The 26,718-nt window shown below is 42.0% G+C and overlaps 1 protein-coding gene across 1 annotated transcript in view; it reads right to left on the bottom strand.

Moving 5' to 3' along the window:
• PCLO (piccolo presynaptic cytomatrix protein) overlaps positions 1 to 26,718 on the bottom strand; it is a 612,599-nt gene that overhangs the window by 42,711 nt on the left and 543,170 nt on the right. The window contains exon 22 of the mRNA XM_075064425.1: positions 24,357 to 24,424. Coding sequence (XP_074920526.1) covers positions 24,357 to 24,424 — 68 coding nt within the window. The remainder of the gene's footprint in view (positions 1 to 24,356; positions 24,425 to 26,718) is intronic.

Here is a 26,718-nt window from a genome sequence, read left to right as displayed (position 1 = left end):
GGGCGCGGGGTAGGGGAAGAGCCCCAGACCCCGCGAAAACTATTACTAACAAATACACTAACAACTATAACTTTAAACTGTCACTAAACTAATTAACTATGCAAAACAAGAACGATTAAGTAACAAAGAACGAAAACGAGCGATTAGCTAGGAAAAATGCGGAGGTCAGGTAAACTGCACTCCACTGTTCCAACGACCGACACGGGCGGTAAGAAGGAACTGAAGGGTGGCCGGGTCGGCTGGGGTATTTATGCGGTGCCGTGGTGGTGCCACTCCAGGGGGCGCCCAGCCGACCCGCCGAGTGTTGCTAGGGTTAAAGTTTCTCCGACGGCTGTGCACTCGGCGCGCACACACCTACCTGGAATGGATATGAGCCATCACTCGAAGAAGAATGCTATATTCGATGCGATGAAATGATGAATATTTTATTCCATATGTATTTCACAATCCCTGAACTTTACAATAGCCTCAATCATTTCAATTTTTTTTGTTATAAGATAATTACTCTTAAGATGATTTTCAAAAGGTATTTCTAACATAAATTTTCAGTATTGTCTTATGTCTATCACATCACATGCACAATGAAAACCTTCAATTGTCTCTATGCAATTATGACTTTAGCTAAAACAGATCTCTTTTCTAGCAGTGCTGACTGCCTGTGACAGTATCATAATATGTATGTTAGTCAGTGGTATACCAAGTTAAAAATGCATAGACAGAAACATCTAACATGACCTGTCCTTAGATCTTTTCTGTAATATTTTGGTTGAAAACATAATTGAAGGTGGTCTTTCCAATGGCATGACTTCTTCAAAAGATACCTGTGCTAAGTACTCTCATTTGTCCACCTCTAATCTCATCTGAATCTGATAAGTTTCTAATAATACATAATGAGGAGATTCGATTGTGGAGTGACCAGCCAGGAGAAAAGTGTAAAGTCTGACCTCTTTCAGGACACGTTGCAAGACCATCCTCTTTGACAAATAATTTTCCACTGTAACTGGCACAATGAAAATAGAATCCTATCCAAGCAGAAACTTTTCATCTAAAGATGGGAGACAAGAGCAGAAAATTCCCACACCTGGAAGCACTTCGGTCCATTTTTAAAGGTATTTAGATGCCTAAAGATGCACAGATAGGTGCCTATCTGAACTTTTAGGCAACTAAACACCTTTAATAATCTGGTCCTTAGATACTATGGTCATAGGTGCTGTAGAAAGCTGGAAAATAAGTTGTTTAACTTGTGTGCAATCCAAGACTTCACAAAGAAATGCCACTTCAAGCCTGGCTCAGTTCAGGAGACTCATTACTACTAGAAGTAGACATGAACCATCTGGGCAATAAATTTATGTTGCTGCGACAGCTCAACAAATGCCTTAAACCTGTGACCTTCATCTCCAGCTGATGGGCCCAATCCTGTGAGCTGGTGTCTGCCTGCTGCAAGATGCTGAACATTTAACTTGCCCTTTTTAGTTACTACTAGTGAAATACATACAGCATCTTGTACAGGAGATGCTTAGCAACCAGGGCTGGCTCCAGGCACCAGCGAACGAAGCAGGTGCTTGGAGCAGCCAATGGAAAGGGGTGGCACATCCGGGTCTTCGGCGGCAATTTGGCCGCAGGTCCCTCAGTCCCTCTCTCCCTCTTAGAGCTGCCACCAAAGTGCTGCCGAAGAGGAAGAGAGGGAACGAAGGACCCGCCGCTGAATTGCCACTGAAGAATGAAGTAGCACGATTGAGCTGATCGGCTTTATCTTTTTTTTTTCCCGCTTTGCCACTTGGGTGGCAAAAAAGCTGGAGCCAGCCCTGTTAGCAACATACTAAAGTAAAGGCACAGTACTTGAACCACATGACCTATCAGAGCATTTATCTGCTTAAATCAAAGAGCAGATTGAAACAAGAGTGCCTGAGAGGACCAAAGTCTTTGAATTAGTCCTCTTAATTTTCATCATGGTCACACATAACCAGCAATCACAATTGTCAGTTAATATTGAATGAAAGTGTCAGTGACACTTCTGATCATTATAAAATTGGTTTCTGACTGGCAAACACACACTTGACCTTACGAAGTAGTGCTGGCATTTATCCTTCATATAAATTACAGTAGAGACATCAGTATGCATTTCAGCTCCTTCTCCAGCATTCCTGATTAATTCTTCATTTCATATACTGCCCTTTGTAAAAATTAATCAAAAGTTGTTAACCTTCTGTCTGAAGCCTTTACTTTTTAATCTGTGCTTTTGACTGAGAATGCATCATTTACATGCTGTCACCCATTTGCCACTTAGCAAGGTCATTATTTTTCATCTGTGGAATACAGTGCCCCATTAATGCTCTAATAGCTACACTGAACATTTAATTCATTTCACAGTGGACTTAAAGAAAATGTTTCTAGCTTAGTCAGCAGTTCACTTGAAAGTCTTTGTAATAGTGGTGGGATCCTTGAAAGGTTTACATCCAGCCTGCTGGCACCCAGGTTATCTAGGAATGGCTATATCTTGCTTTAAACATAAGGATGAGCAAAGTGGTTTGGGAAAAGGTGGACACTCCCCCAAGTCCACTCCCATCTTTATCTAGAAAAAAACTGAAACTGAAATTTTTTTTGTTAACATTCTACAGCAAAAACTGTTTTAAAGCTATTTCCAGTGTTGTGCATATCTGAAATCTTCCAAGAAATCCATTCTTGTGAGATTTCCAGCACAGTTTTGCATACTCAAAATTATTTGGATGAGCTACCAATAAACTTCTGTGCCTGAATTTTCATGTACACAACAACCCCTTTGCCCCACACTGGCAAGTAAAAGTTTCACTTTAAGGCTCCTTAAAGAGGAGCATAGTACAAATGAGAATCTGCCCCCTGAGCATTTTGCTTTTTATGCAAACTTGCATGGAGATGGAGAGCTAAGAAGGGTAGATGAATAAAGAGACCATTTGGGTTTTTGTATTTACATCATTAAATTTTTACTAGCTAAGGGCTCCGACCTGTTCCAAGATGCAGCACATGAGCTGGAATTTCCCCAGCTGGCTGCAACAGATAAACAATGTTACAGCTAGAGATGGATGAAACTATTTTGTGAATTCAGGTTAAACTCGTGAATGGTATCAGATTGACCAAAATTGTATTTTTGGGGGCAAATAAACTATTCATCCCAATATTTTTGCCCAACTCTAGCTGTAACATTGTGTATCTTCACTGTGTGAAGCTAGTAGAACGTTTTGTAGTTAGATAATCTTTTACACATCTTTCAGATAAGGAAGAATCCAAATACAGAAGGTGGCAGTCAAGGACATCACTTAGAACTGCGAGACTATGGCCTTGATCTTGAAACTGCTTGCAGAGTTGCAGTGAAATATTGTGCAACTTATTTGCCACTTTAAGTCTTGGGGGAAGTAAGATTAAGCGATGGTGCAATCCTCTGCATTGAGCGGCAATAAGTCTGAAGTGCCCTGCATGCTGATGCCCTACCCTCAAGAAGCCAGGATCAAATAGAAGTGGGATATGGAATAAGAATTCTGTGTCTAGGTAGCTAATGATCAGCATCACATCCCCTTAGGCTTAATTCCACCTAGTGAGCAGAGCAACTGGGTAAATCTCCAACAGGTCTCATTACTGGCTGGATCCTGCAAGGTGCTGAGAGTTCTGGGCCTGATCCAGTAAAGGCACTTAACTGTAAGGATGTGAAATCAATGGGATGACTCATGCTTAGAGTTAGTCATGTGGTCAAGCGCTTTCCTGGACTGGAGTCAGAGCTCTCAGTGCCTTGCAGGATCAAGATTTAATGCAGGATCATGTACACCTATACTCCCAGTACTGCCCAACACACCTGATCTAGGAATCTAGAAGTCAATTGAAGGATTTCACTGGAAATCCATAACTTGAGTTCTTCTGCGATAATTAATATTAATTATGCTAAAAAATTCTCTGTCCTAAATTAGGAAATGCCAAAATTAAGATTGCCCGTGCAACCTTAATTCGCTTCCCTTGGAGATATTCATTATAATTAATTACATGATCACATCCTATTTTTTCCACACAGCTATAAACAGCTGAAAATGGGGTCTTATAAAAGAAAGTGTCAGGCAAACTCAGCAACAGACAGGGCTACCAGCTCCAACTATGGCAACAGATTCCATTTTTCTTAACTATTTCAGACAGACAGAACACACTATGGGTAGGTCTAATCTGCAAATAAAAACCTGTGGCTGGCCCATGCCAGCTGACTTGGGCTCATGTGTTGACTTGGGCTTAATTGCAGTGTAGATGTTCGGGCTTGGGCTGGAGCCTGGGTTCTAGCACCCTGTGACATGAGAGGGTCCCAGAGCTTGGGCTGCAACTCAAGCCTGAATGTCTACACTGCAATTAAGGGTATGTCTACACGGTAATTAGACACTGACGAGGGCTTGCAGGGTGTGGGCTAATGGGCTATTCAATTGCAGTGTAGATGTTCTGGCTCAGGCTGCAGCCCGAGCTCTGAGAATGTCCCACCAGGTAGGGTCCTAGAATCAGGTCTCCATTCTAGAGCCTGGACGTTTACACGGCAATTAAACAGCCTCGCAGCCCAAGTCCTGATGGCCTGAGTCATCTGGCATGGGCCAACTACAGGTTTTTAACTGCAGTGCAGATATCCCATATGAGGCTTCTCAGCTGGGTGTGAAATACCTTTCATTTCACTAAAGGATAGTTCACATGCCGCAAAATTCTCTCTCTCTTCTGGATAATGCTGCAAGACATATTAAGCAAGTATATTGAATTGCTGGGCATGTGTGTATTATTAGATGTAAACACCATGTATTGGGATACAAGAGCTGGGGATATTAACAGTAAAGCTTACTGAATACTCCCCTACAGTCACAGAGAAAACTAGCAGTAGAGTTGGAATTGAACCCACCTCTCCTGAGCTTCTGGTCGCTGTTTTGCCCACAAGACCATCCTCCTTCTGTTCTAGCAAAGAGCAGGATCTAGTAGATTGTCTCTGCTTTTATAGCACATGGACATTTTCTACAATACCTTATTTATAAAGCCTGTGAGGAAGACTGGCCATATCTGTATAAGTGCTGTGCGCTGTAGATAGACACAGCAAAAAGAGAAGGAAAAATACTGTATCTATTTGAAACTGCTATGGGGAATTTTAGGTAGCAGAATGTAATTACTTGAGTGGGAATCTGGCCAAGACACAATAATTATGAAAAGTTCTATGAGATGTTTAATAACCAGCAGTGGGCAGGACCTTGCTTTAAATCTTACCTTCAAGATGGCACCTCCAGCAAAACAGCATGTCCCCCCTAACATGGCTTGGTCATTACACTAATTGAATCTATTTCCCCATGTTGAAGTATCCTCACATCTTCATGTCAACTGTCCGAAATGGGCCATCTTGATTATCACTTCAAAAGTTTTTCTCTGCTGCTGATAATAGCTCCTCTTAATTAATTAGCCTCTTATAGTCGGTATGGGTACTTCCACCTTTTCATGTTCTCTGTATGTATAAATATCTTCTTACTGTATGTTCCATTCTACGCATCCGATGAAGTGGGCTGTAGCCCACGAAAGCTTATGCTCAAATAAATTTGTTAGTCTCTAAGGTGCCACAAGTACTCTTGTTCTTTTTGTTGATACAGACTAACACGGCAGCTACTCTGAAACCTCCCCTTACACCATCCTGGGCATCAGTCTGACTATGAGGGATATCTATGACTTATTAAATCACCACCCTCACCATCTTTTGGTGTGCTGTGGTGCTTGTGATGCTCCTAGGTCTGATCTTGCTTAACTAGTGATATCTCCCAAGATAATAGCCCAAGATGATGCTGTCTAAAGACACTATATTGATGTCATTACAGAGGTGTCCATCTGGGAGAAAGCAGAGTGGGGGAGTGGGAGTGGGTGTGGGGGACACAAAATAGGCCTTACTGGTTAGTTCTAAAGTCCTAAACAAACTCTCTGTCGAATGATTGAATAAGCACCACATAGTCTGAGATGAACTCCTATAAAATGTGATTAAGTGGTGGGGAAAGTGCATTGTCTCCATCTGACAGAACCAGCACTTTCAGAATATTTTTCTGTTACTGCTTTAGGCTTTGTTTGTACATTTTTAGCTCCAATCTTCTAGAGCAGTTGAAAGGATATTAAATCTCCTTTGCAGTCCTTGTATTATTCCCCGATTGTTTGCAGCCAAACAGTGGCACAAAAGGCTCCTTTCAGAGACCATCCATTTTATAGTCAACAATAGAGAAAGGCTGCCTTAAGGAAAGATCTTTAAATACAAGAGTGGTGCAATCAACATGTTAGCACTACTGCAGGAAAGCAAGCCCTGTTTGTTCACTGGTGACTTTTGCTGCAGGGGGCAGAGAAAAGCAGTTGAATATATCGTTATAGAAAATGGTTAGTCATGTTTGTTTATTTCTTAGATAACCACTAGCTTTGGTCGTGAGTCCCAGAGGGCTTCTAAAATTGTGTGTGTGTGTGTTAGGGTGAGTAGGATGGGATGAGATGTTAACCCTGATGAGCTTATGCAAAAATGATAATGGCAATGCTGTGCCACACAGCTACGATAAGCACATGTTCTGCTTCACTGTTTTTAGCCTTGTAACAGAAAAGCAACATAAGCTGCTTCTTCTCTTGCCTCTTCTCATGGACTATGGGCCATGGCAACTAGTGACTAGAAATCAGTCTGTGCCATAGATTTTGGGCACAAATTCAGAGGTATTTGTATTCAGTGTTCCACTTTGGGTCTATCCTACAGTGAGGCAGCGGTTCCCAGGTTGGGGAAGGAGTCTATCTGACAGATATGGTTAAGTAAGGAAGTTTAGATTTTCCTCAAAATTAAAGAAGGGATCAAATCTGGTATTCATTCATACTACTGGCACTAGCAAATCTACACTCCCTTTTCAGCAAGCCATTACACTGTGGCAGACTACCAGAGAAGGAAAGATGGTCCTCTGGTCAGGCCACTAATCCAGGACTTGGGTTCTTCACAGAAGTCTTTTGTGACTTTGACCAAGCACCTTTATGTATCAGTTCCCCATCTGTAAAATTGGGTTAACAACACTTCTCTGTCTCACAGAGGTGTTGTGAGGATAAATACATTGAAAACTGAGATACTACAGTAATGGGAGCCATATAAGTACCATAGACAGATAATGCCTTTTGAAGTAATATTGTATATCCTGTAATAACCCAAACTGCCTTTTCCACAATAAACATGCACTGTACTGCAGATTTCACTCTACTGTGCCATGGTAACTATAGCAGAGTATCTCATTTGATCAGCCTTAATGAAAAATGCTTTTATATGTCTTGAAAAAACAGCTGTTTTCATGAGACTTGAGCACAACATAGTGGGAATCTAAGAAGAACAGTTGATCTTCTAAGATTAATATAAACTTCACCCTACATATCATAATTCTTGTGAGTTCATCTATTCCCTTAAAATTTCTGCAATTTGAGACCAATATCTCACCAGAACAGTATATGATTATGTTATGTATGATAATAAAAATATCCTGTGAAGCATAGGACTTTGCCATTGCAGATCAGACCAATCATCCTTTTTGTTCAGTATACTGACAAGTGGCCAATAATAGAAACAAATCTTGTATGGATGCTGCATATGGAGGTTCAAGAAGCCCCTTACTGGGCAACTATAGAATAATTTCTTGTTGTGGGTGTTTAGTGTTTGGTTTATGCCCTTCTCCAAGGGGAGCTGCATTGGTGCTAAGCAGCTCTGAACATGACATCGGGAATGGTTAAGTAAAGCAGGACACAATTACGGCTAATTTAGCCCATCTCTTTGAGTTCATAAATCTGTACATAAGTGTTCAGACCAATTCTAACTGACAGAGGCGACACATCAGGGGCATGCAGGGTTAAGTGCCCCACCCAATTTCTGCTTGGCCTGTCGCATTCTCCCCACCCCACCAGAGTTACCTGTGGTGGGAAGGGGGCTCTGTCTTTCTCCCACGGCACTTGCCCTCCAGCATTCTCGGCCTTTGTGCCTGGCAGCTGGGCCCAGCTGGGGAATGGAAGGGGCCAGAGCAGCCACTTCTCACACTGGCTACTCCAGGTTGCTGTGCTGTGCAGTGCAGCAGCTGCTTGAGAGACAGAGCCAGGCTGTCCCCTCTCCCCCCAGCATGTTTCTGGCTCACTCAGCACCTGTCTCTGGCACTAGCAGCCAGGCCCAAGTGGTGTGAGAAGTGGTTCCCTCCCATTCCCCACCGGAGCCCACCTGCCAGTCCTGCCCAGAAACAGCAGGAAAGTCACTGGTAGCAAATCGGAATAACTGTCCCATGTCAGACCTAGCTTCCCCAAGGGAGGCTCTGGCAGGCAACAGTCACTAGTCAATTCCTGGGCCAGACTTCTCTCACACCATGAGAGCTGGAAGTCTGCACTCCTTCCCAGCCAGCTCCCACATAAGCTGGGCTCTCCTCTCCCCTTTTAACTCTTTTCTCTAAGCCTGACACCTACTGCACATGTGATCATAGGCGCAGAGTCACAGGACACTGGCAGCCCCCCATGAGCTCTTCCATTGCCCCCCAGTGTTTGCCACCCACTGGCAGCCCCACTGAGCAGCGCCTCCCCCTTCCTTCCTGTGCCTCCTGCCCACCATGATGAGCTGTTTCGCAGGAGGCTTTGGGAGGGAGGGGGAACCATGAGGGCATGGTGCACCGGAAGGGGCGGGGAGCAGAATGGGGTGGGAAGAAGTGGAACGAGGATGGAGCAGGGGAGGGAAGGGGCGGCGCCTTGGAGGAAGGGGTGAAGTGGGGGGTGGGACCTGGTGCAGAGCTGGGGGTCAAGCACCCCCCAGCACATTGGAAAGTCAGAGCCTGTGCATGTGATAGACCCCAGAGCACTTCATTGACTCTATCCTGGCCAGTGTGGGGTTTCTATGCTCTACCACATCCATAGTCAAGCAGGTAACCCCTTAAAAACTTTGGAGGTTTAGATAAACTCCTGCTGGATTTGCCATTACATCCCTGAAACTGTAATTTTAACTTCAACTATTGGAAATTAAAGGCAAGGTCTTGAGTTATATCATGTAAAGCAATTGGGCTATACAAATATAATGAAAGCAGAATTTGGGCTAGTATCGGTACCATATTCTCAAGCTCCTAATATGAAATTGATTCTTAAATTGAGTTTTGATCCTTAAACTGGATTTGTGACCAACTATAATTTTCATCACTGATGAGATAAAACCCGCTCTCTGCTACACATTTTCATCCACATTGATTTCAATAGAGTTGTACTGTATGTAATGGAGAGTAAAGTGTTGACCCCAAAGTACATTTTTCACATAACATTTGTTTTGGCCTGTCCAATTCGAGCTTTTCCTAACAAAAATAGATTGAAACTATCTTGTGGTTCTTATTAGTACAAAATAATTACAGAACTTAACACCTCAAATGGTAATTACACTTGCTGTTGAGCACAGCAGTTGTTTTAGCACTGAACTCTTAATCAGATTAGCATTTTTTGTCAACTAAAGGAAATGTGCTTAAAAGTTACTTTCTGCCAAATTTATATTAACCCTCTATAATGTCTACAAAGCTTTCTGAGACAGAAACTGTCTTTATTTCAGTGTCTTGTACAACATTGTGTATATTGTCACAGCTAACCAAAATAACACATACAAATATTAATTAATAATATAGTGAGATTGAGACAGAGTATGGAACAGCTGTTGGATTGCTAAATGCTTTTCGATGTGACTCTGTGAATACATAAGGCCTGATTCTGATCTCAGGCTGTGGTCAATCAGGATTAGCTCCACTGAAATTCACATAATTCAACAATGGAACTCATTGTCACAGTGTCCAAGGACTTTGAAGGATTCAAAGACCTAGTTGAAAATTATGCACATAATAAGAATTATAACTAGAAATACTCAGAAAAAGTTTTTTTGGGAGGAAATATAAATGCTCATGCTTCAGGATTTATACTGATCTCTAAATATTGTGTCCAGTTCTCGGCACCATATTTCAGGAAATATGTGGACAAAATGGAGAAAATGCAGGGGAGAGGAACAAAAATGATGAAAGGTCTAGAAAACTTTACCTGTGAAAAAAGATTGAAAAAAACCTGGTATGTTTAGTCCGGATAAGAGAGGATTGAAGGGGGACATGATAACAGTCTTCTAGTATGTAAAAGGCTGTTATAGAGAAGGGGGATACATTGTTCTCCTTAACCACTGCGGACAGGAGAAGAAGTAATAGGCTTAAATTGCAGTAAGAGAGATTTAGGTTATACATTAAGAAAAACTTCCTAACTGTAAGGGTAGTTAAGCACAGAACAAATTACACAGGGAGGTTGTGGATTCTCTGTCATGGAGGTTTTTAAAAACAGGTTAGACAAAAACCTGTCAGGGACGTTCAAGATAATACTTAAATCCTGCCTCAGTGCATGGGACTGGACTAGGTGACCTACTGAAGTCCCTTCCAACATTTCAATGATTCTATCATTCTGCTATGGGGTAGAAGGAGACTTCCCAGTGGCAGATTATCCCATAACTGACTACTGCAGTTTTTCTTGCTGCTTCCTCCTGTACAGGCTACCATTGGAGACGGGATACCAGGGCTGCCCAGAGGTGGGGGGCAAGTAGGGCCCCAGGCCCCGGGCTTCGCAGAGTCCCCCACAAGAATGGCTGAGGCTCCCTCCCCGGCCACAGCCCTACCCAACTCTGTCTTCACCCCTCTCCCAGAGCCTCAGTGCATCCAGGAGCTCCCCGGGACAGCGGCAGCTTGGCTCCGGCAGGGCCTGAGCTCCGCCCTGCTCAAAGCCGAGTGGTAAGGGGGCGGGGCTGCAAGCTCCAGGCTGAGCTCAGCTCCCTCTGCTTGGCATGGAGCTCGCAGCCCCGCCCCCTTACCACGCGGCTCTGAGCAGGGCGGAGCTCAGGCCCTGCCTGAGCCATGCTGCCTCTGTCGAGTGAAGCTCCTGGATGCGCTGAGGCTCCGGGTGGGTGGGGGGAGCCGGGATTAAGGGGCTGGGGCGGGGGGTTGGCTAAGGGGCAGGGAGTCCCGGGGACAGTCAGGGCACAGGGAGGGGGCAGAGGTTGCGGGGGCGGTCAGGGGACAGGGAATGGGCAGGTTGGATTGTGGGTGTTCTGGGAGTCAGCACTCAGGACTCAGCACTCAGGACTCAGCAGGGGGGTGGATAGGGGCCGGGGCAGTCAGGGGACAGGGAGCAGGGGTGGGGTCCCACGTGGTGGTGGAGGGTCTCTGGGGGACAGTGAGGGGGGGTGAGCAGTTGGGTGGCAGGAAGTGGGTGGGGGTCAGATAGGGGGCAGTGCCAGGCTGTTTGGGAGGCACAGCCTTCCCTACCCTAAAGCTCATTCAGCAATTTGTTATTTTTGAGGCTTGCAGAAGAGCCAAGTGTTAGCTTTTCCTTAGGGCTCTACCATCCCTTTCACTTCTCAAATGCCAAATTATAGTCTATATTAATTTCGGTGCCATAGGGAGATTCATGTCAGGGAGAGGGTAGCTTCATTTAAAATTAGCCACTGGTGGAGCGGAATCACATGAGAAGAGCAATATTCAACCCTACACCACCTACCTCCTTCCCAACCCTACCAAGGGAGACCTCCCTCTCCTGCATTCAATCCCTGAAAGGCTTTCAGAGGGGTTAATTCAGTGGTTCTCAAACTTTTATACTGGGACCCCTTTCACATAGCAACCTTCTGAGTGCGTGACCCTGCCCCCCCTTATAAATTGAAAACACTTTTTTATATATTTATAACACTATTATAAATGCTGGAGGCAAAGAGTTTTGAGGTGGAGGCTGACAGCTTGCAACCCCCAGTAATTAACCTGTGACCCCTGAGGGGTCCTGACCCCAGTTTGAGAACCCTGGGTTAATTTAATTTTAGCACCCTGTGTCCATTCACATGCATGTGCTATTTTGAGCATTTCATTTTCACAACATAGGCTCATCCCAGATTCTGGAACAAGCTCAAATGCTCAGTTTCCGTGGAGTATGTACATAAAGCTATACTAAAGACAAACCCACAGTAACCGTCTCCAGTTTGTGAGGACCCCATGGAGCCAGTCTCTAGGAAACAGATAATCATGGAGGTTAAGTCCATTAATGGCTATTAGCCAGGATGGGTAAGGAATGGTGTCCCTAGCCTCTGTTTGTCAGAGGGTGGAGATGGATGGCAGGAAGAGAGATCACTTGATCATTACCTGTTAGGTTCACTCCCTCTGGGGCACTTGGCATTGGCCATTGTCGGTAGACAGGATACTGGGCTGGATGGACCTTTGGTCTGACCCAGTATGGCTGTTCTTATGTTCTAACCTAAATGAACCAAAGTTATGGAGACAGATATTGAGTCAAGGAAGCCAGCAGAGTATCAGAAACCTGGAAAAATCTCTGACTGGATGGGCTCAGGTGTTTGGTCACAAGCTGAGGTGGTTCAAAAGTTTTGGATTTTTTTAAGCAGAATTTTTTATTGTTTCTTTTAAACAATCAAACACAGCAAGCAGCAAATATTTGGCCACACACTTCTGAAACCCCAAACCATGTTCAGGTTTTGGCAGACTAATTTCAGCTTTTCAGTTCAATGAACAAATTTGAAGGAAAGCAGACATTGTCCGTGATTTTTTCTGCTTTTTAAAAAACCCTAGTTTTTCAATCCAAAAAAGTTTTGATGGAAATATTTGTCCAACCCTTTTAATGAGCTTTAGTGCCTTTTAGCACTAGCTGATGCTGAGAACCAGTGATACCTTGTAAAGAAGTTTTCTCAAAACTGGGTTTGTGCTGAGATGCAGAAGGTTTATTTTTCCCAGGGCCACCTGTGGGTGCAGAGTAAGTGTGGCAATTTGCACCAGGCCCGGCAGGGGCCTTCACAAGAATATAGTATTGTATAGTATTGTAATTTTTTTTATGGAACAGGCCCCCAAAATTGCTTTGCCCCAGGCCTCCTGAATCCTCTGGGTGGCGCTGCAGGATACTGCACTAGATGGACCATGTGTTTGATCTGGTATAGCATTGTCTATGATTTAAAATTAAGGATTGACACTGGCATAAAACCAGTGTAAGAGCCAAATCAGGCCCTTATTATGCAGAGGGATTATTATAGTGGCTGACCAAATTAGATTTACAAACTCTGAAAGAATGAATGGCCAAATCCTTCACTTCCTACACAGGCAAAACTCCCAGTGAAATAACTAACCACTACAACCACTCACTTACAACTCTTCCCCATCATACATATGCAGATACTCTGGAGCAGCTATTGTGGATTAGCACAAATGAAAAGTGACTGGGAGTTTTGACGAAGAACTAAGGGATTTGCTCCCTCCACCATGTGAGACCAGCAGTGACACACAAGTTCCAGGGGTGGAACCTAATTTGGCTGAAGAGCTCTGGAATCCACTGCCCAGCAGTCACAAGAATGAAATTTACTCTGGAGACTACAAAAGCTCATGGAACTAAAATGTGCTCTTGATGAATGGAGAATCCCACACGCACGGCTTGGGCTAGTTCAGCTTAACCCTGCTCTTCTTCTTGTTTAAAACAAGTTTTTATTTTTTTTAACTGTAACCCACGACACCAGGGAACTGTTTATAGCACAGGAAACACCAGTTCTAAATAGATCTCTTGGAGCCAATCTAATTCCAGGAGCCTGAACATTCCAAACATGACATAACTCAGCCCAAAGGATTGGCCCTTCAAGGTAGTTAATCAAGGTTGAGTCCGTAACTCAAATCTAAATTTATGAGGTTACAGCTACCTAAATTAAATTTGAATTGTTGGCTTTGCTTCTGCTGCTAACACACTGCACTATATAAATTGTCAGCTCAAATTGTTAATAAATCTTGCCCTTTATTTTGCTCTCACTGGAATTCTAAGAGAACTAGTGATGGCAGAATTGAAATCAGCCCAGGGGCGAGAAATTACACAGTACATGGTATATCTCAGAGAACTCTGTCGGACAAGATGGGTGATCAGAATTCCAATGGGAATGTGCTGCAGAGGATTTCTTGCATTTGTATACACAACCGTCAGGAGCTAAAGGAACCTTGCTTATTTAAGTGCAGTACACGGAAGCTCTGAAACCCACAAATCAATGAGAATGTGGGGAGTGAGCGATCACAGAGAGGGCAAGACAAAAATGCTGGTCATGAAATACAACAGTTACTGTAAATGCCCAATAACCCAGATCTCCCACCATGCAGCATTACTTGTAGCCACTTAGTTGCTCAATTGACCAATCGTTTTTAACTTAATTTTCCTGGTGTCTCCAATGTTACTTTATGTGTATAGTTCTCTATTGGTCACAATATCTGAGAGCGTCGCTTTGGGAATCATTCCAGGCCTGATTTTCCTCTCATGCCAGTTTTAGGCAGATGCAACTCCACTGACTGAGGTGGAGTTAATTTTGGTTTACACTGGCATGAGGGGAGAAACTCGCCCACTGTCCATTTCTCTTTTGCTGCCCATATTGTGGAAAGGTGGTACTGCCCTAACAAAATGCAAATAAGCACATGATAATACATAACATAATCATGGGTTATTGAGAATTCTCGAAGCCCTTTGGGTGAAATTAGTGACCCTACTGAACTGTGAAAAATCCCCTTGATTTCAGTGAGGTCAGGATTTCACTCTTCAAAAACACTAGTTATGTTTAGACAACTGTTTGAAGTAGTAGGTTTAATTTAGTTACATAAAGGGGTAAACTGACACACTGACATACCAGAGCATCTACTGAAATCAAAGTTGGGCCTAAAGTTACTTAAGTTTGTTAATAAAAAATGTATATATTTGATCAACATAGAAGAAAGAAAGAAAGAATCTAAATATCTGGTATTGCAAATGAAAGGGGAAAAGGTCTTGCAAAAACTAGTTTGTCGTTAACTTAAAAATATATTTACTGATATCTTATCTTTTAAAGAGGAAAAAGGAATACGGGTTCTCTTTATACAGATGCTTTTTCCATTTTCTGCTAGAGACAGCAGTTTGCCAAATAAAGAGCTGTATTTTATTTAATTAATCATGTAACATAACTCACCAAATGTAATAAAACTTTAACCAAAGAAAAGATAGAACAAGCTGCTGTAATATCATCATATGTTCATTGAGTTGAATTTACACCACTGGCCCCAAATAGACAAAGGATCTGGCCCACTAACAATTGTTTCATATTTTGGGCTTTTCAGTCCACACATGGAATGTATGGTTTTTGCATGGAAATCATGCGACTTCAGCGTATGATTTTACTTTATAGTTTAATCTTAACTGAATTTCTTTTGGAATAATGGGCAAACATTAACTGGCAACACTTCATATTAACCTTGCCATTTCTAACTACTTTATTGCTTATTAAACTTTATGATACTCTACAGCACATTTTATAATCTAAATGAATGCCTTCTCATGACACTAAGCAGTTAGCCTACTCTGATCACGGTAAATTTTTATAGGAAAGAAAGTGAGCTATTAGAATATATAGGATTAGTAATGTAACCCTTCTGGACAGGTACTATTGGCAATAACAAGGGCCAGGAGCGGCGCCAGAGTTTCTGATGCCCTAGGCGGACGGCCATTTCGCCGCCCCCCGTGGGTCCGGTGGACCTACCGCAGTCATGCCGGCAGACGGTTCGCTGCGGGAAAGGCTCCAGTGGAGCTGCCGCAGTCATTTCGGCGGACGGTCCGCTGGTCTAAAGGCTCCGGTGGACCTGCCACAGGCATGACTGCGGTAGGTCCGCCGGAGCCTTTAGACCAGCAGACCGTCCGCCGAAATGACTGCAGCAGCTCCACCGGAGCCTTTCCAGCAGCGGACTGTCCACCGGCATGACTGCGGTAGGTCCACCGGACCCGCGTGACGCCCCCCCCCGGCAAAATAGCGCCCCCCAAAAAATTCTGGCGCCCTAGGCCATTGCCTAGATCGCCTAAATGGTAGTGCTGGCCCTGACAAGGGCGGGGTTCAAACAGCTAGGGTGCCAAAACTAACAAACACCTCCAGCTCAAGTCCTCTTCTAGAATTCTGGGATCACTAAATACCTTCCATGGGCACCCTTAAAAGGCACTATTTCCCCACTTGCAGATATTCAGTTTGTGTATGAAATAAGGAAAACGTTATTAGGGGAAAAGGGAACACGTGATCGGCTTGGGAAAACATAACAACAACATATTTATATGAATGATAAATCAAACACTCCCTCACAGTATCTTTGGCAATAGTCTGTAAACTCAGATCCACATTTACCAGTGTGAATGTCCAATAGGCAAATTTCTCTTTATCATGTCATTTCCTGCTTCCCCATCCTTTAAACTACATTCAGTTTGGTGTCAGTGAGGAGCATAATCCCAGAGTTAAACTAATATACCTTTTACTCAAAATGTGTAACTCCTTCAAATAGACTTTGAGCAAAATGGACTTTAGGGATGAGTTTAGCATTTTATTCTCCAGGTCGCACTGGGTAACATTTATTCATATTGATGAGCACTTACTAACACAAGTAGCTTAGTTGACTTACTGTGAGTAAGTACCAACCATTATGAAGAAGAGTTGCACAATTGGGGCCCACAGAAAGTAGCTACAAGGACTTATTTCTCCAGGTACTTTGGCCTGTCCGCTATATCTCTTTCCAACATAATTCGGATTCCTCTCTCCTTATAGTCTCAGCCCTCTAGTCCAAATTCACCCTTAGTATAAATTCCATTTGTTATGATAAATAGCTTCCCAATAGATGGAAATGTAGTATGATGAAGTCTAAACTCTTAGAGAACTCTACATTCAGGAAGTTCTTGATGAGGAAGCAGAGTGTATATGGAGGATGGAATATAGGTTGAATGTTACACTGTCTTGTCTCTCTCCCTTTTAATGCTTAACTATTAAATATGGTATCAGAAGTGAGGCAGCGGCTGCAGGTACATGAAATCAGAAACTAAAACTATTGCATAAGAAAGAAAAAAAAACTATACAGGACAAGATTTACAAGTGCTCGCATCTGTCATTCTGTCAGGATGGCCAGGCACCAAGGAAGAAGCCCCATCTACCTCCCAAAAATACTGAAACTATCAAGATGAGCTGAGAGTCCAATATAACATCCTATATAAAGACAGTAGAATCATAATAACTGGATCATTGAGAATAGAAACTCAGGAATACACCAGAGTGATCCTGCAAACAACAAATGCTGTATACTGGCCAAACATGACCAAGGGTATCAGAGACCTGAAAAGCATGTGGGGCAATGCAGGTCAAGCAGCAAAAAGACAATTAAAATATACAGTGTTCTCAAGAGACCTTGAAGCAAAGTAGGAATGGATTTGTTCACTGCAAACCCCACAAACTACCTCATTGTGGTAGACTAGTATTCAGACTTCTAGTAACTACACAAACTGTCAGACACTACTTCAGTGATCATCACAAAGAAAGCAATTAAACATTTCAGCATGAATGGTATCCCAGAATCTGTAGTTTCAGACAATGAACTTCAGTTTACTTGCTGTGAGTTTAGGAATTTATCTCAGAATTTGAATATCACATCATTACATTACCATAGCCAAACAAATTAGTCATACCACATCATAACATAGACAATCAAATGGCAAAGGCAAATCAGCAGTTAAAATTGCTAAGACTCCATTAAAAAAGGCTGCAGAAAACAAAGAAGAAATATATAGCAAGCCATTTGTGAACGGAGAAAAACATCCATAGAATCCTTTAGCGGTACCCCAGTACAACTTTTTCTCCCACAATTCACCGTGGTTTCCTCTCTTGGAGTCATGCATCATGGATATCCCATGCCATGGTGCATCATGGGAGATGTAGTCCAGGTAGGGAGCCAGGCCAATAGAGGAGAATGGGAACATGAGGCAACTGAACTATAACTCCCAGGAGGCACTCTGGCAGCATATCCAAATCAAGGTATTTTGATTTTTGACTGAATATTTGAGGCATTCTTTTTAGATTAAAAAAAACATTTTCCCACAGAAAGCAGAAATGAAAATTTTCATTTAGTTGAAAATTGAAGTTTTTGCTGATAATTTTTATTGAAATTATTTTACTATATGGTGATATACCTATTTCATAGAACTGAAAGGTCACTTAGTCCAGCCCCCTGCCCTCACTAGCAGGACCAAGTACTGATTTTGCCCCAGATCCCTTAGTGGCCCTCTCAAGGACTGAGCTCACAACTGTGGCTTTAGCAAGCCAATGCTCAAACCACTGAGGTATCCCTCCTCCCCTTTGGTCAACCTTAGTGGATAAGGAACTGCCTCAAGTTCACATAGTCGTAAAATGACATTCAGCACTGCATCTTAGACATCCTAGCCCTATACTCTAATAACATTTCCTCTAAATCACCCATTATTTAAAAATATATCTGATCCCTTTAACTTGTGTAATGAAAAGCAGAATTTCAGAAAGCAAAGGAGGAGCGCTACATCAGTCAACACAAGGTGGACAAACTGCAGCACTTTCCCTGCTTATTTTCTGTTCCTCTATGCCACTTTCTCCCAGCACTAAAGCAATTTTTCAGTGCCAGAGATCATCCTTGCTGATATTTTCTCCTTTAAATATTTCTGGCATTGATTAATCTTATGCTGTTGGAGCCCTAGATGGTAGATGTGAGTTAAAACTTGATGAAACAAAGCATGATAGGGATTTTATATCAAAAGGAAGTTTAAAAAAAACATGCAAGGCTGAAAAATTCTAGGCATAGTAGCTTTTTTTTAAAAAAAAAATAAAATAAAAAAGCTTTTACTGGAAAAAACAGGCAGTGCCTCATTTCATATAGATCTCTTGCTGATTAAGCACCACATTCTGCCTTCTTCACTCACTTTGAGTAGTGTTTTATTCCACAAATAGTCCCATTGACTCAATGTAAGTAAGGATGGCACAATAAGCCCATAAGCACATAGCCTGCTACTATTAAAAAGAGCACTGTCTCTTGGCTCATAAGACTCTTGAAGCAAGAATTTAAGAGGATTTGCCAATTTTCTCTTGCACTGCACTCCTGGAGATGAATTTAAAAACTAAAAATATCTATTCAATCACACCTAGGTGGCATTGGTAACACTTCAGGTTGGCTCGTTTTCTCTTTCAAGTCTTGGATCAATATCCATTATGGTCAAATCAATTGTCATGGATAGTAACTATAAGATTCTATTGATTAAAGAAAAATACTTGCAAGATCAGATCATTTTTTATATATATATAAACCTGCATTAGCAATGGTTTGACATACCTGTGATGCTTGAGACATTTTGGAAGGCAGCAAATAGTGCAGGTATTATATCACCGCCAGACAAGCTCATAAGAGCTGCTGCTAACAGCCTAGATAGTTGTGAATACTAGTCTAAAATTGCCATGGAGAAGTTAGACAGAACTTCAGTGCTTATGTACAAAACCATTCAAGCTGCAGCTTAAGCTCTCTGCCACTGGACCTTCTTCTGAAAGTGCTTTATTTATTGAACTCATATTACCATCAAAAGGAGTTCCATACAGGCTGGGCTTTATAGAGTCAATTTATAAGAGGTAAATTTTAGAAACTGCTGGAATCAGCTGTCACAGCATAATTGGCCAGTTATGAACTAATACTTCTCTTTTGGTGTTTCACTGGCTGAGTGTGTTGCCAGTCAAAGTGCTGCTAGAGAGATATGGAGCTGGGATTTGGTTGTAGCAAACAATATATAAAATTCTGTTAAACTAAAATAAACACAACCTTAATTCAGGACACATGGGATAATTGGGAATTATTCTTGTTAGTAAGGAGGGTTATGCATTCTCCCTCTCCCTCTCTCAGCTCCTCAGATATACCGAACAATTCAATATTTACACAATGAATCTGGCTATTTCCAAATCCCCAGGGGAGATAACACTTTTCAGAATCACAATAACCCATTGGCATGGAGATGAAACTCTTGTGTTGCCTCCACAGATAAACACCAAGCAAGAGAAAAGCTGAAAGGAGAGTGGCATTTTCTAGCCTCAGACATAATAAGTAGGTTTGCTCAAGACAAAAAAATGAGGTGGAGCAAGACCATATGCATGGCTAATACTGAAGAAAAGTGTAAGACCCTGAAGAAAATGTGGGCCAAAAATATGTTTGTGAAATATTATCACATAAAGGGCTACCAATATTTTTGCCTGCATGGCCCGCTGGCTCCAGACATACCAGTCACACATGGGCAAAGTGTCTGTAGCTGTCCAGTTGAACCCGACAGTTTAATCATTATCAAATCTTTGATTAATGGTAACAAAACACCATTAGCTCTAACATAAGTTCCCTCCTTTTCACACTATCAGTTGACGTCCGAAGTCTGCTTCCTCAATTCCTCTCCAAAGAATTAGTGGTCTCTTCTGAGGAGAAAATATACACATTCATTTCAATTTACCCTGACAAATAAAAGCAGCTGCTTAGTTCATTATAAAGGAGCGGCAAAGGGCCAACAGAGAATGCTCCCCGTGCAGGATCGGCTTAGTGTCAGCTTAAACACCTGTACACTGCCTCTTCTCACAAGTCTGGCCACAAGGGTTGTGGTCATAGTACTCAATGCTACAAGGATTCTGAAATGCCGCAGACCCCACAGACAACTCAGGACAGACTGCCATGAGTTACAGCAGCTCACAGGCCTGCCCTGACTTATGCCGGGGAATGTTTTGTTCTCTATGGCAGCCTGGAAATCAAGTGGTGCAAAGGTGGTTAACGCTACCTTTGGCTCCTCCTGTTATCTTCCAGTTGTGTCTCTCAGGAGGTGTAGCACAGAATCTAGTCCCCTGAGACTGCTACAGTGCCATCAGTGTATTCTTGCTGCCTATTTTCTTTAGGGGAATTCACAAATGTGTCAGAGAAAAAAGCCTGTTCAACGTGTTGCTCCACCAGCTTTTTTATATCCTGCTCCCTAAGCTACAGTTGTTTCTCTTTAAAGTCTAGATCTCCTGTATCAAATATCAAACTGTATTCTATGCAGACACTAGTAAAAATTTAAGCAAGTGTACTATCATCTAGTACTGTTTATATACACATGTATTAAAATACACATCACCAGTTATGTAAGACATCTATAGATAATTTTCTATTAAAGTCCTGTGTTTCCTTCCTAATATTTTTATTGGATGAAATTTAAATAGAGAGAGAGAGAGCAAGATGAACATAGACATTTATGAATGACAATTTAGTCTATTTTAAATGGTTGTTTCTTTCTGAGCCATGCTTAATTTGTAATGAAAGAGGTGCCAGGGCTCAAGCTGTTATTTTTACTTTTATAACTGACATGGGAAGCCCCGAGGTGCTGGGGCTATGAACAGCCAAGCCTAGAGGTAGTGTGGCTCAGCCCAGGCAAACCCTGGCACTAATTACGCACTGCTTCAGAGCATTGGTATTATTGGATATTAGAAACAGATCTAAGTCACAAAATTTGGATCAAAATCTGGATCTAGATTTCAGACATTCTAAAGGTAAAGGATGTAAAGACCCAGTAGTTTGTTTCAAGGCATCTGTTACTGAATATAAACATAGAATGTGAATTCAGTGTGAAGGAGGGATATCTCAGGTGAGCCAAAATGTACATAGCTTTACTGCTTATCTGATTCCTGTTCTATATTGTACTTCGGCTCACTGAGCTCACTCAAAGGCCTTATTAATTCCATGAAGGTAAAATAAATCAAACTCACCTTAAGTATAATTCAGGGAATCATATTTATTAGAATTATACTTATAACCCTATTACTGCAATGGATGTTAAGGATCACATTTTAATCTTAATGTTTCTTCTTTTCTTTTTCTTTTTGTCTGCAAAATTAGAGGTGTGGATAACTGCCCAAATTTTCTTGTAAAGTGATATACACACCTTTCATTTTGGTCATTTAGACATCTAAGTACTGATTTGTAAATAATCACTTACTTGCACATCTTAATGGCCTACAAAGATTGTGCAAAATTGGAGAGAAGCCTTGCAAAACCCATTGCTCCCATCTCTGTATTTTTTTTAATACTCTGCCTCCCGCCAGTGACTTGAACCTAGAGGGTGGGGGGGTAGGAAGAGGAGTTTCCTGTCTGTCTTGTCCAAACATGAGACCACTTTTCTCAGTCTAAGGCTGTGTCTATGCTATCACGGTAAATCAACCTACGCTACACAACTTGAGAAAATCTCCTGTTGACTTACCTTACTATTCTCATCGGAAGTAGAGTACAGGGGTCGACTGGAGAGCAACCTGCAGTTGATTAGGCGTGTCTTTATTAGACCCGCTAAATCGACCGCAGGTGGATCAATCTCAGAGCATCGATCCCCGCTATAGTGTAGACCTGCCCTGAATCCCTACATTTTTTTACAGGTATTTGTGATGTGTGACATGCCGATTTTGATACAGCTGCCTTTGGAGCTGTTGAACCAAACTGCTGAACTACTCTGAGTACTAGTAACAAGACCTCACCAGATTGGTTCCAGCACCATCTAAGGACGTGATTCTTCCCTCACACTTAGTGTAACTCTATTGGCTATATTGAGGCTGTATCTATACTAGCACTTCTGTCAGCAAAACTTTTGTTGGCCAAGGAAAACATAAGTTTCACAAACAAAAGTGCCGGTGTGGATAGTGCTTTGTTGGCTGGAGATGCTCTCCCACCACAAGCTATTGCCACTCATTGGGGGTAGTTTAATGAGCCAGCGAGAGAGCTCTCTTCCATCGGCATAGAATGGCTACATAGGAAACCTTATGAGGGTGCAGCTGCAGCGGTACAGCTGTACTGCTGTAAGGTCCGTAATGTAGACACAGCCTTAGTCTAGTGTAAGTTAAAGGAGAGTCAGATTCTTAGTTTTAGTCACCACATAAGAGTGGAAACAGTGCATAGGATGACTAAAAATCAACAATGCAGGAATTAAAAAATGGAAAGCATCAATGTCTTAAGGGCAAACATCTTTTGCGTGGGAATTTCTTGACAGAATTGCCTAGCAGGCTGTGCAATATCAGTTACAATCATATTAATACAATCACTTCTAAAAATTTTGTTTAGAGAATAAAAAAATATGCATAACACACTGAAACACAAGCTGTTTCCATGAACATTCCAAATTTTGTTGTTTATCCTAGAGATGGCACCTGGGATCAGGGTACTAATCTTTCAGGCCCAGATTGAAGTAGGGACTTAATACTCACAAGTGAAAATGAGTTTCATGGACTCACTCTAGTTAGGGCTGGTCAAAAATTTTCCATTGAAACTGCCTAACAATGAAAAATTGGGCTTTGACTTAAATTTTTGTCCACAAAAACTTTCTGCTCCCATTCTCCTACACAGGACAAACTCCCCAGCTAGATATCATGTCCCATGATGCACTCTGACTGCCATGATGGTTGCAACTTCTCTTCTCACCCAGAAAGGAGATGTTGATGTATCATGTAGTCTGACCAAGAAGCCTGGCCTAGAGAGGAGAATGGGAACATGATACATCCAAACTACAATTCCTATAAAGCACTGCAGCGGCATTTCAAAACTGCAATATATGTTTTTGGATGAAATATTTGGGATTTTGATTTTTCACCAAAAATATGATTTCTCCACAGAAAAACACCTCATTTTCCAACCAGCTCTAATTCTAATTTCCCTCTGCCCCATTTTAAGGACATTGTCCATATCATGTAATTCCCACCAACACTGTTCTTTGATAGTTCATTCTATTGGTGTACATCACAAAAGCATGACCCATTTTAGAGATTACTGTTGGTATCTGGGGAAGAGATGCCCATGCAGGAATAGCGGGGGTGTTATACTTGTGGCTTGAGCAACTTTGGGACAGTTGTGTGGGGAAGCTCACAGGCCACTGATAGGCATGGACACTAACTTTCCTCATAGATTTAAATAAAAAGATCCATGATCTTCCCCATCAAACCAATATTCTCAAGGAGTTTCATCTGAGTACAAGTCCAGCAGCCAGCCTGGAGGTTAAGCTAGTCCCTTTATTTTAACTTAATGTTGGATGGAGCCACCTCATAATATGTTTCCCATATTAAGTGGGTAGCCAGAAATGTACTATAAAGACCCTGGTCCAGTGTCCAGTGAAGTCCTTCTATTGAATTCAGTGGCAGAATGGAATCAGTTCCATAGACTACATTAAGCATTTGTTTTTACTCCAGTAGCATGAAAGGCAATGATAACTGCTGCGTGAGAATTCTTATTCATTGCAATGTGGCTATTTAATGACCTTAAATAAACAGCTAAGATCTGATTCTTATTTACACTAAAGCCCTTTGACATTGCTAGAGTGTAGCAAGGACCCTCAGAGTCAGGCCTCAAGACTGTAATACAAACACAGATTCAGCTAATAATTCATAACATGAAAAGTTGAATGGATAATTATTCTGTTGTATAAACTGTCAGGCACCTCTTTGTAATGTTGTTTGTATTTCATTTTACCTTCTGCATCGGTTAATCCCACTCCTGACTGCTTTACTGATTCTTGTCCGTTCTGGCTCATTTTCCCTCTGTTGAAAAAAGCAGTTTTGTAACTGTCAATGAAGCCTTGAACAGAAGATACCAAAGACAAAAGAAATCCTCAAACAGAAAGGGCATTGGTACAGTCCAAAAAGAGAAGAAACAATCACTTCCTCACATCCCTCCAGGGTGCCAAATATTTTTCATAAATAACAGGAAAGGCAATAACTGTGCAGAGGATGTGATTGGACATGCAGAATTTCTTGTTTCTTAAACAGCAAGTCTCCCATTGTCAACTGGAAGAGACTTCAGAGATGCTAAATTCTTTTTGCAAAAGCTTGTAATCACATCTTTGGAAAGCTTCTTACTTGGTCAAATTCTACTCTCCCTATTGTTCTGTTATGGTTAAGGGGAAAGGTGAAATAAATAACACAGATCCAGAAACTGATCTTAGTTACACAAGCATTGTCCCATGTAATATTCTAATATAGCTCAGCTCTTGGCCATGTTGTTGCAGCCACGTTACTAGCAGATATTAGGGAGACAAGGTGGGTGAGGTAATATCTTTTATTGGACCAACTTCTGTTGGAGAGTGAAAGAAGCTTTCAAGTTTACACAGAGCTCATCTTCGGGTCCAGGAAATGTACGGAGTGTCACAGCTAAATAGAGGGTGGAACAGATTGTTTGGCATAAGTAATTAATACATATTTCAAGGGACCATTCAAGGTGCAGTGGTGCATTAACAGCTCTCCAGTCACAGGGAAGAAAGGAGGGAAAAATGCCCAATAACAACTATGTAGGTGAAACCAGACTATCACTACGTTCTCCAGTGAACTCACACTTTTCACAAAATGCACACTTTTCACAAAATGCACACTTTTCACAAAATGATCACTTCATATCGACCTCTCAGTCCTCATCCTGAAAGGAAACCTGCACAACACCTTCAAAAGATGAGCCTAGGAGCTTAAATTCATAATGTTGTTAGACACAAAAAATCATGGACTTAATAAAAACACTGGATTTATGGCCTATTACAATAATCTATAACACACAACCCCCCTCTTCCTCAGCTCCCCCCCCCCTTTCTCCCACTATGACTGGTGAGGGTTAACTTGCCTCTTCATCTTGCATGGGCCTTTAAGATATATATTAATTACTTATGGTGAACAATCTAGTTCATTTTGTATTTAGCTATATTTCTCAGACCTGCAGAAGACCTCTGTGTAAGCTCAAAAACTTGTCTCACTAACAGAAGTGGGTCCAGTAAAAAATATTACCTCACCCACCTTGTCTCTTAATGGTTTTGGTCACATCATTCATGAGTCAGCGCTCTTATACCATAGGAGGTATCCTCAGCAAGATATTTGAATTAGATTACTATGATTTGTACAGTAAGACAAGTTTTTGCTCAATCACAGTATTTCTTTAATAATTGTTGTGACACTACAGTTCAGGTTGGCAGGGCCGGCTTTAGGAAGTGCGGGGCCCAATTTGAACAGTTTCGACGGGGCCCTGGCAGGGATGACTTAAAAAAACAACCAACCAACCAATAAAAAAGCATGTGGGGCTTGTACTCACCCGGTGGCACTCCGAGTCTTCGGCGGCACTTAGACTGTAGGTCCTTCACTCACTCCAGGTCTTCGGTGGCACTGAAGGACCTGCCGCCAAAGTGCTGCCGAAGACCTGGAGCACCACCGGGTGAGTAAAAAGTAAAAAGGCACCTTTAGCCAGGGAAGGGATTCTCACTGAGCGCGAGGCCCTCTTAGGCATGGGGCCCGATTTGGGGGAACTGGTGGAATAGGCCTAAAGCCGGCTCTGCAGGTTGGGATGGGAAGGCTCTTTCATACTCACTGAGCATGATAAACAACTCATCATTGAGACACTGCAACACTGATCTCATCTATTATGTCTGATCTTGACAGCTACCCAGTGTGATAAAATTCCTTTGATTTAGAAGAAGAATTATTTCTTCTATTCACTTGGTTAATATGAGCAGGTTTTACCTAGATGTAACAAAAACAGTATCTGGTCCTGTGTTGTTTATTTCAACTTACTCCTTAACTACTCGAGCATGTCGCAACATGCTTTGAGGCATGATTACAATCCTCCAGAAAATAAACTTTGCAATTTTGAATTGACTCTTCCCATTTACAATGGATGACCTTACAGTTTACTGTGATAGAGATGTAGCGTCAGATCCTCAACTGGTGTAAATCGGAATTGTTCCATTGTAGTCAAATGGAGCAGTGTTGAGCTCCACCAGCCGAGGATCAGGCTCTTAAGTTTCACATTGCAGTAGGAAGTCGTCCTTCTCTGTGATAAAATAAAAAAAATCTGATGG

Source organism: Chelonoidis abingdonii, chromosome 1 (assembly GCF_003597395.2).
Source record: "Chelonoidis abingdonii isolate Lonesome George chromosome 1, CheloAbing_2.0, whole genome shotgun sequence".
NCBI lineage: Eukaryota > Metazoa > Chordata > Testudines > Testudinidae > Chelonoidis > Chelonoidis abingdonii.
This window is presented reverse-complemented; position numbering and strand designations above follow the sequence as displayed.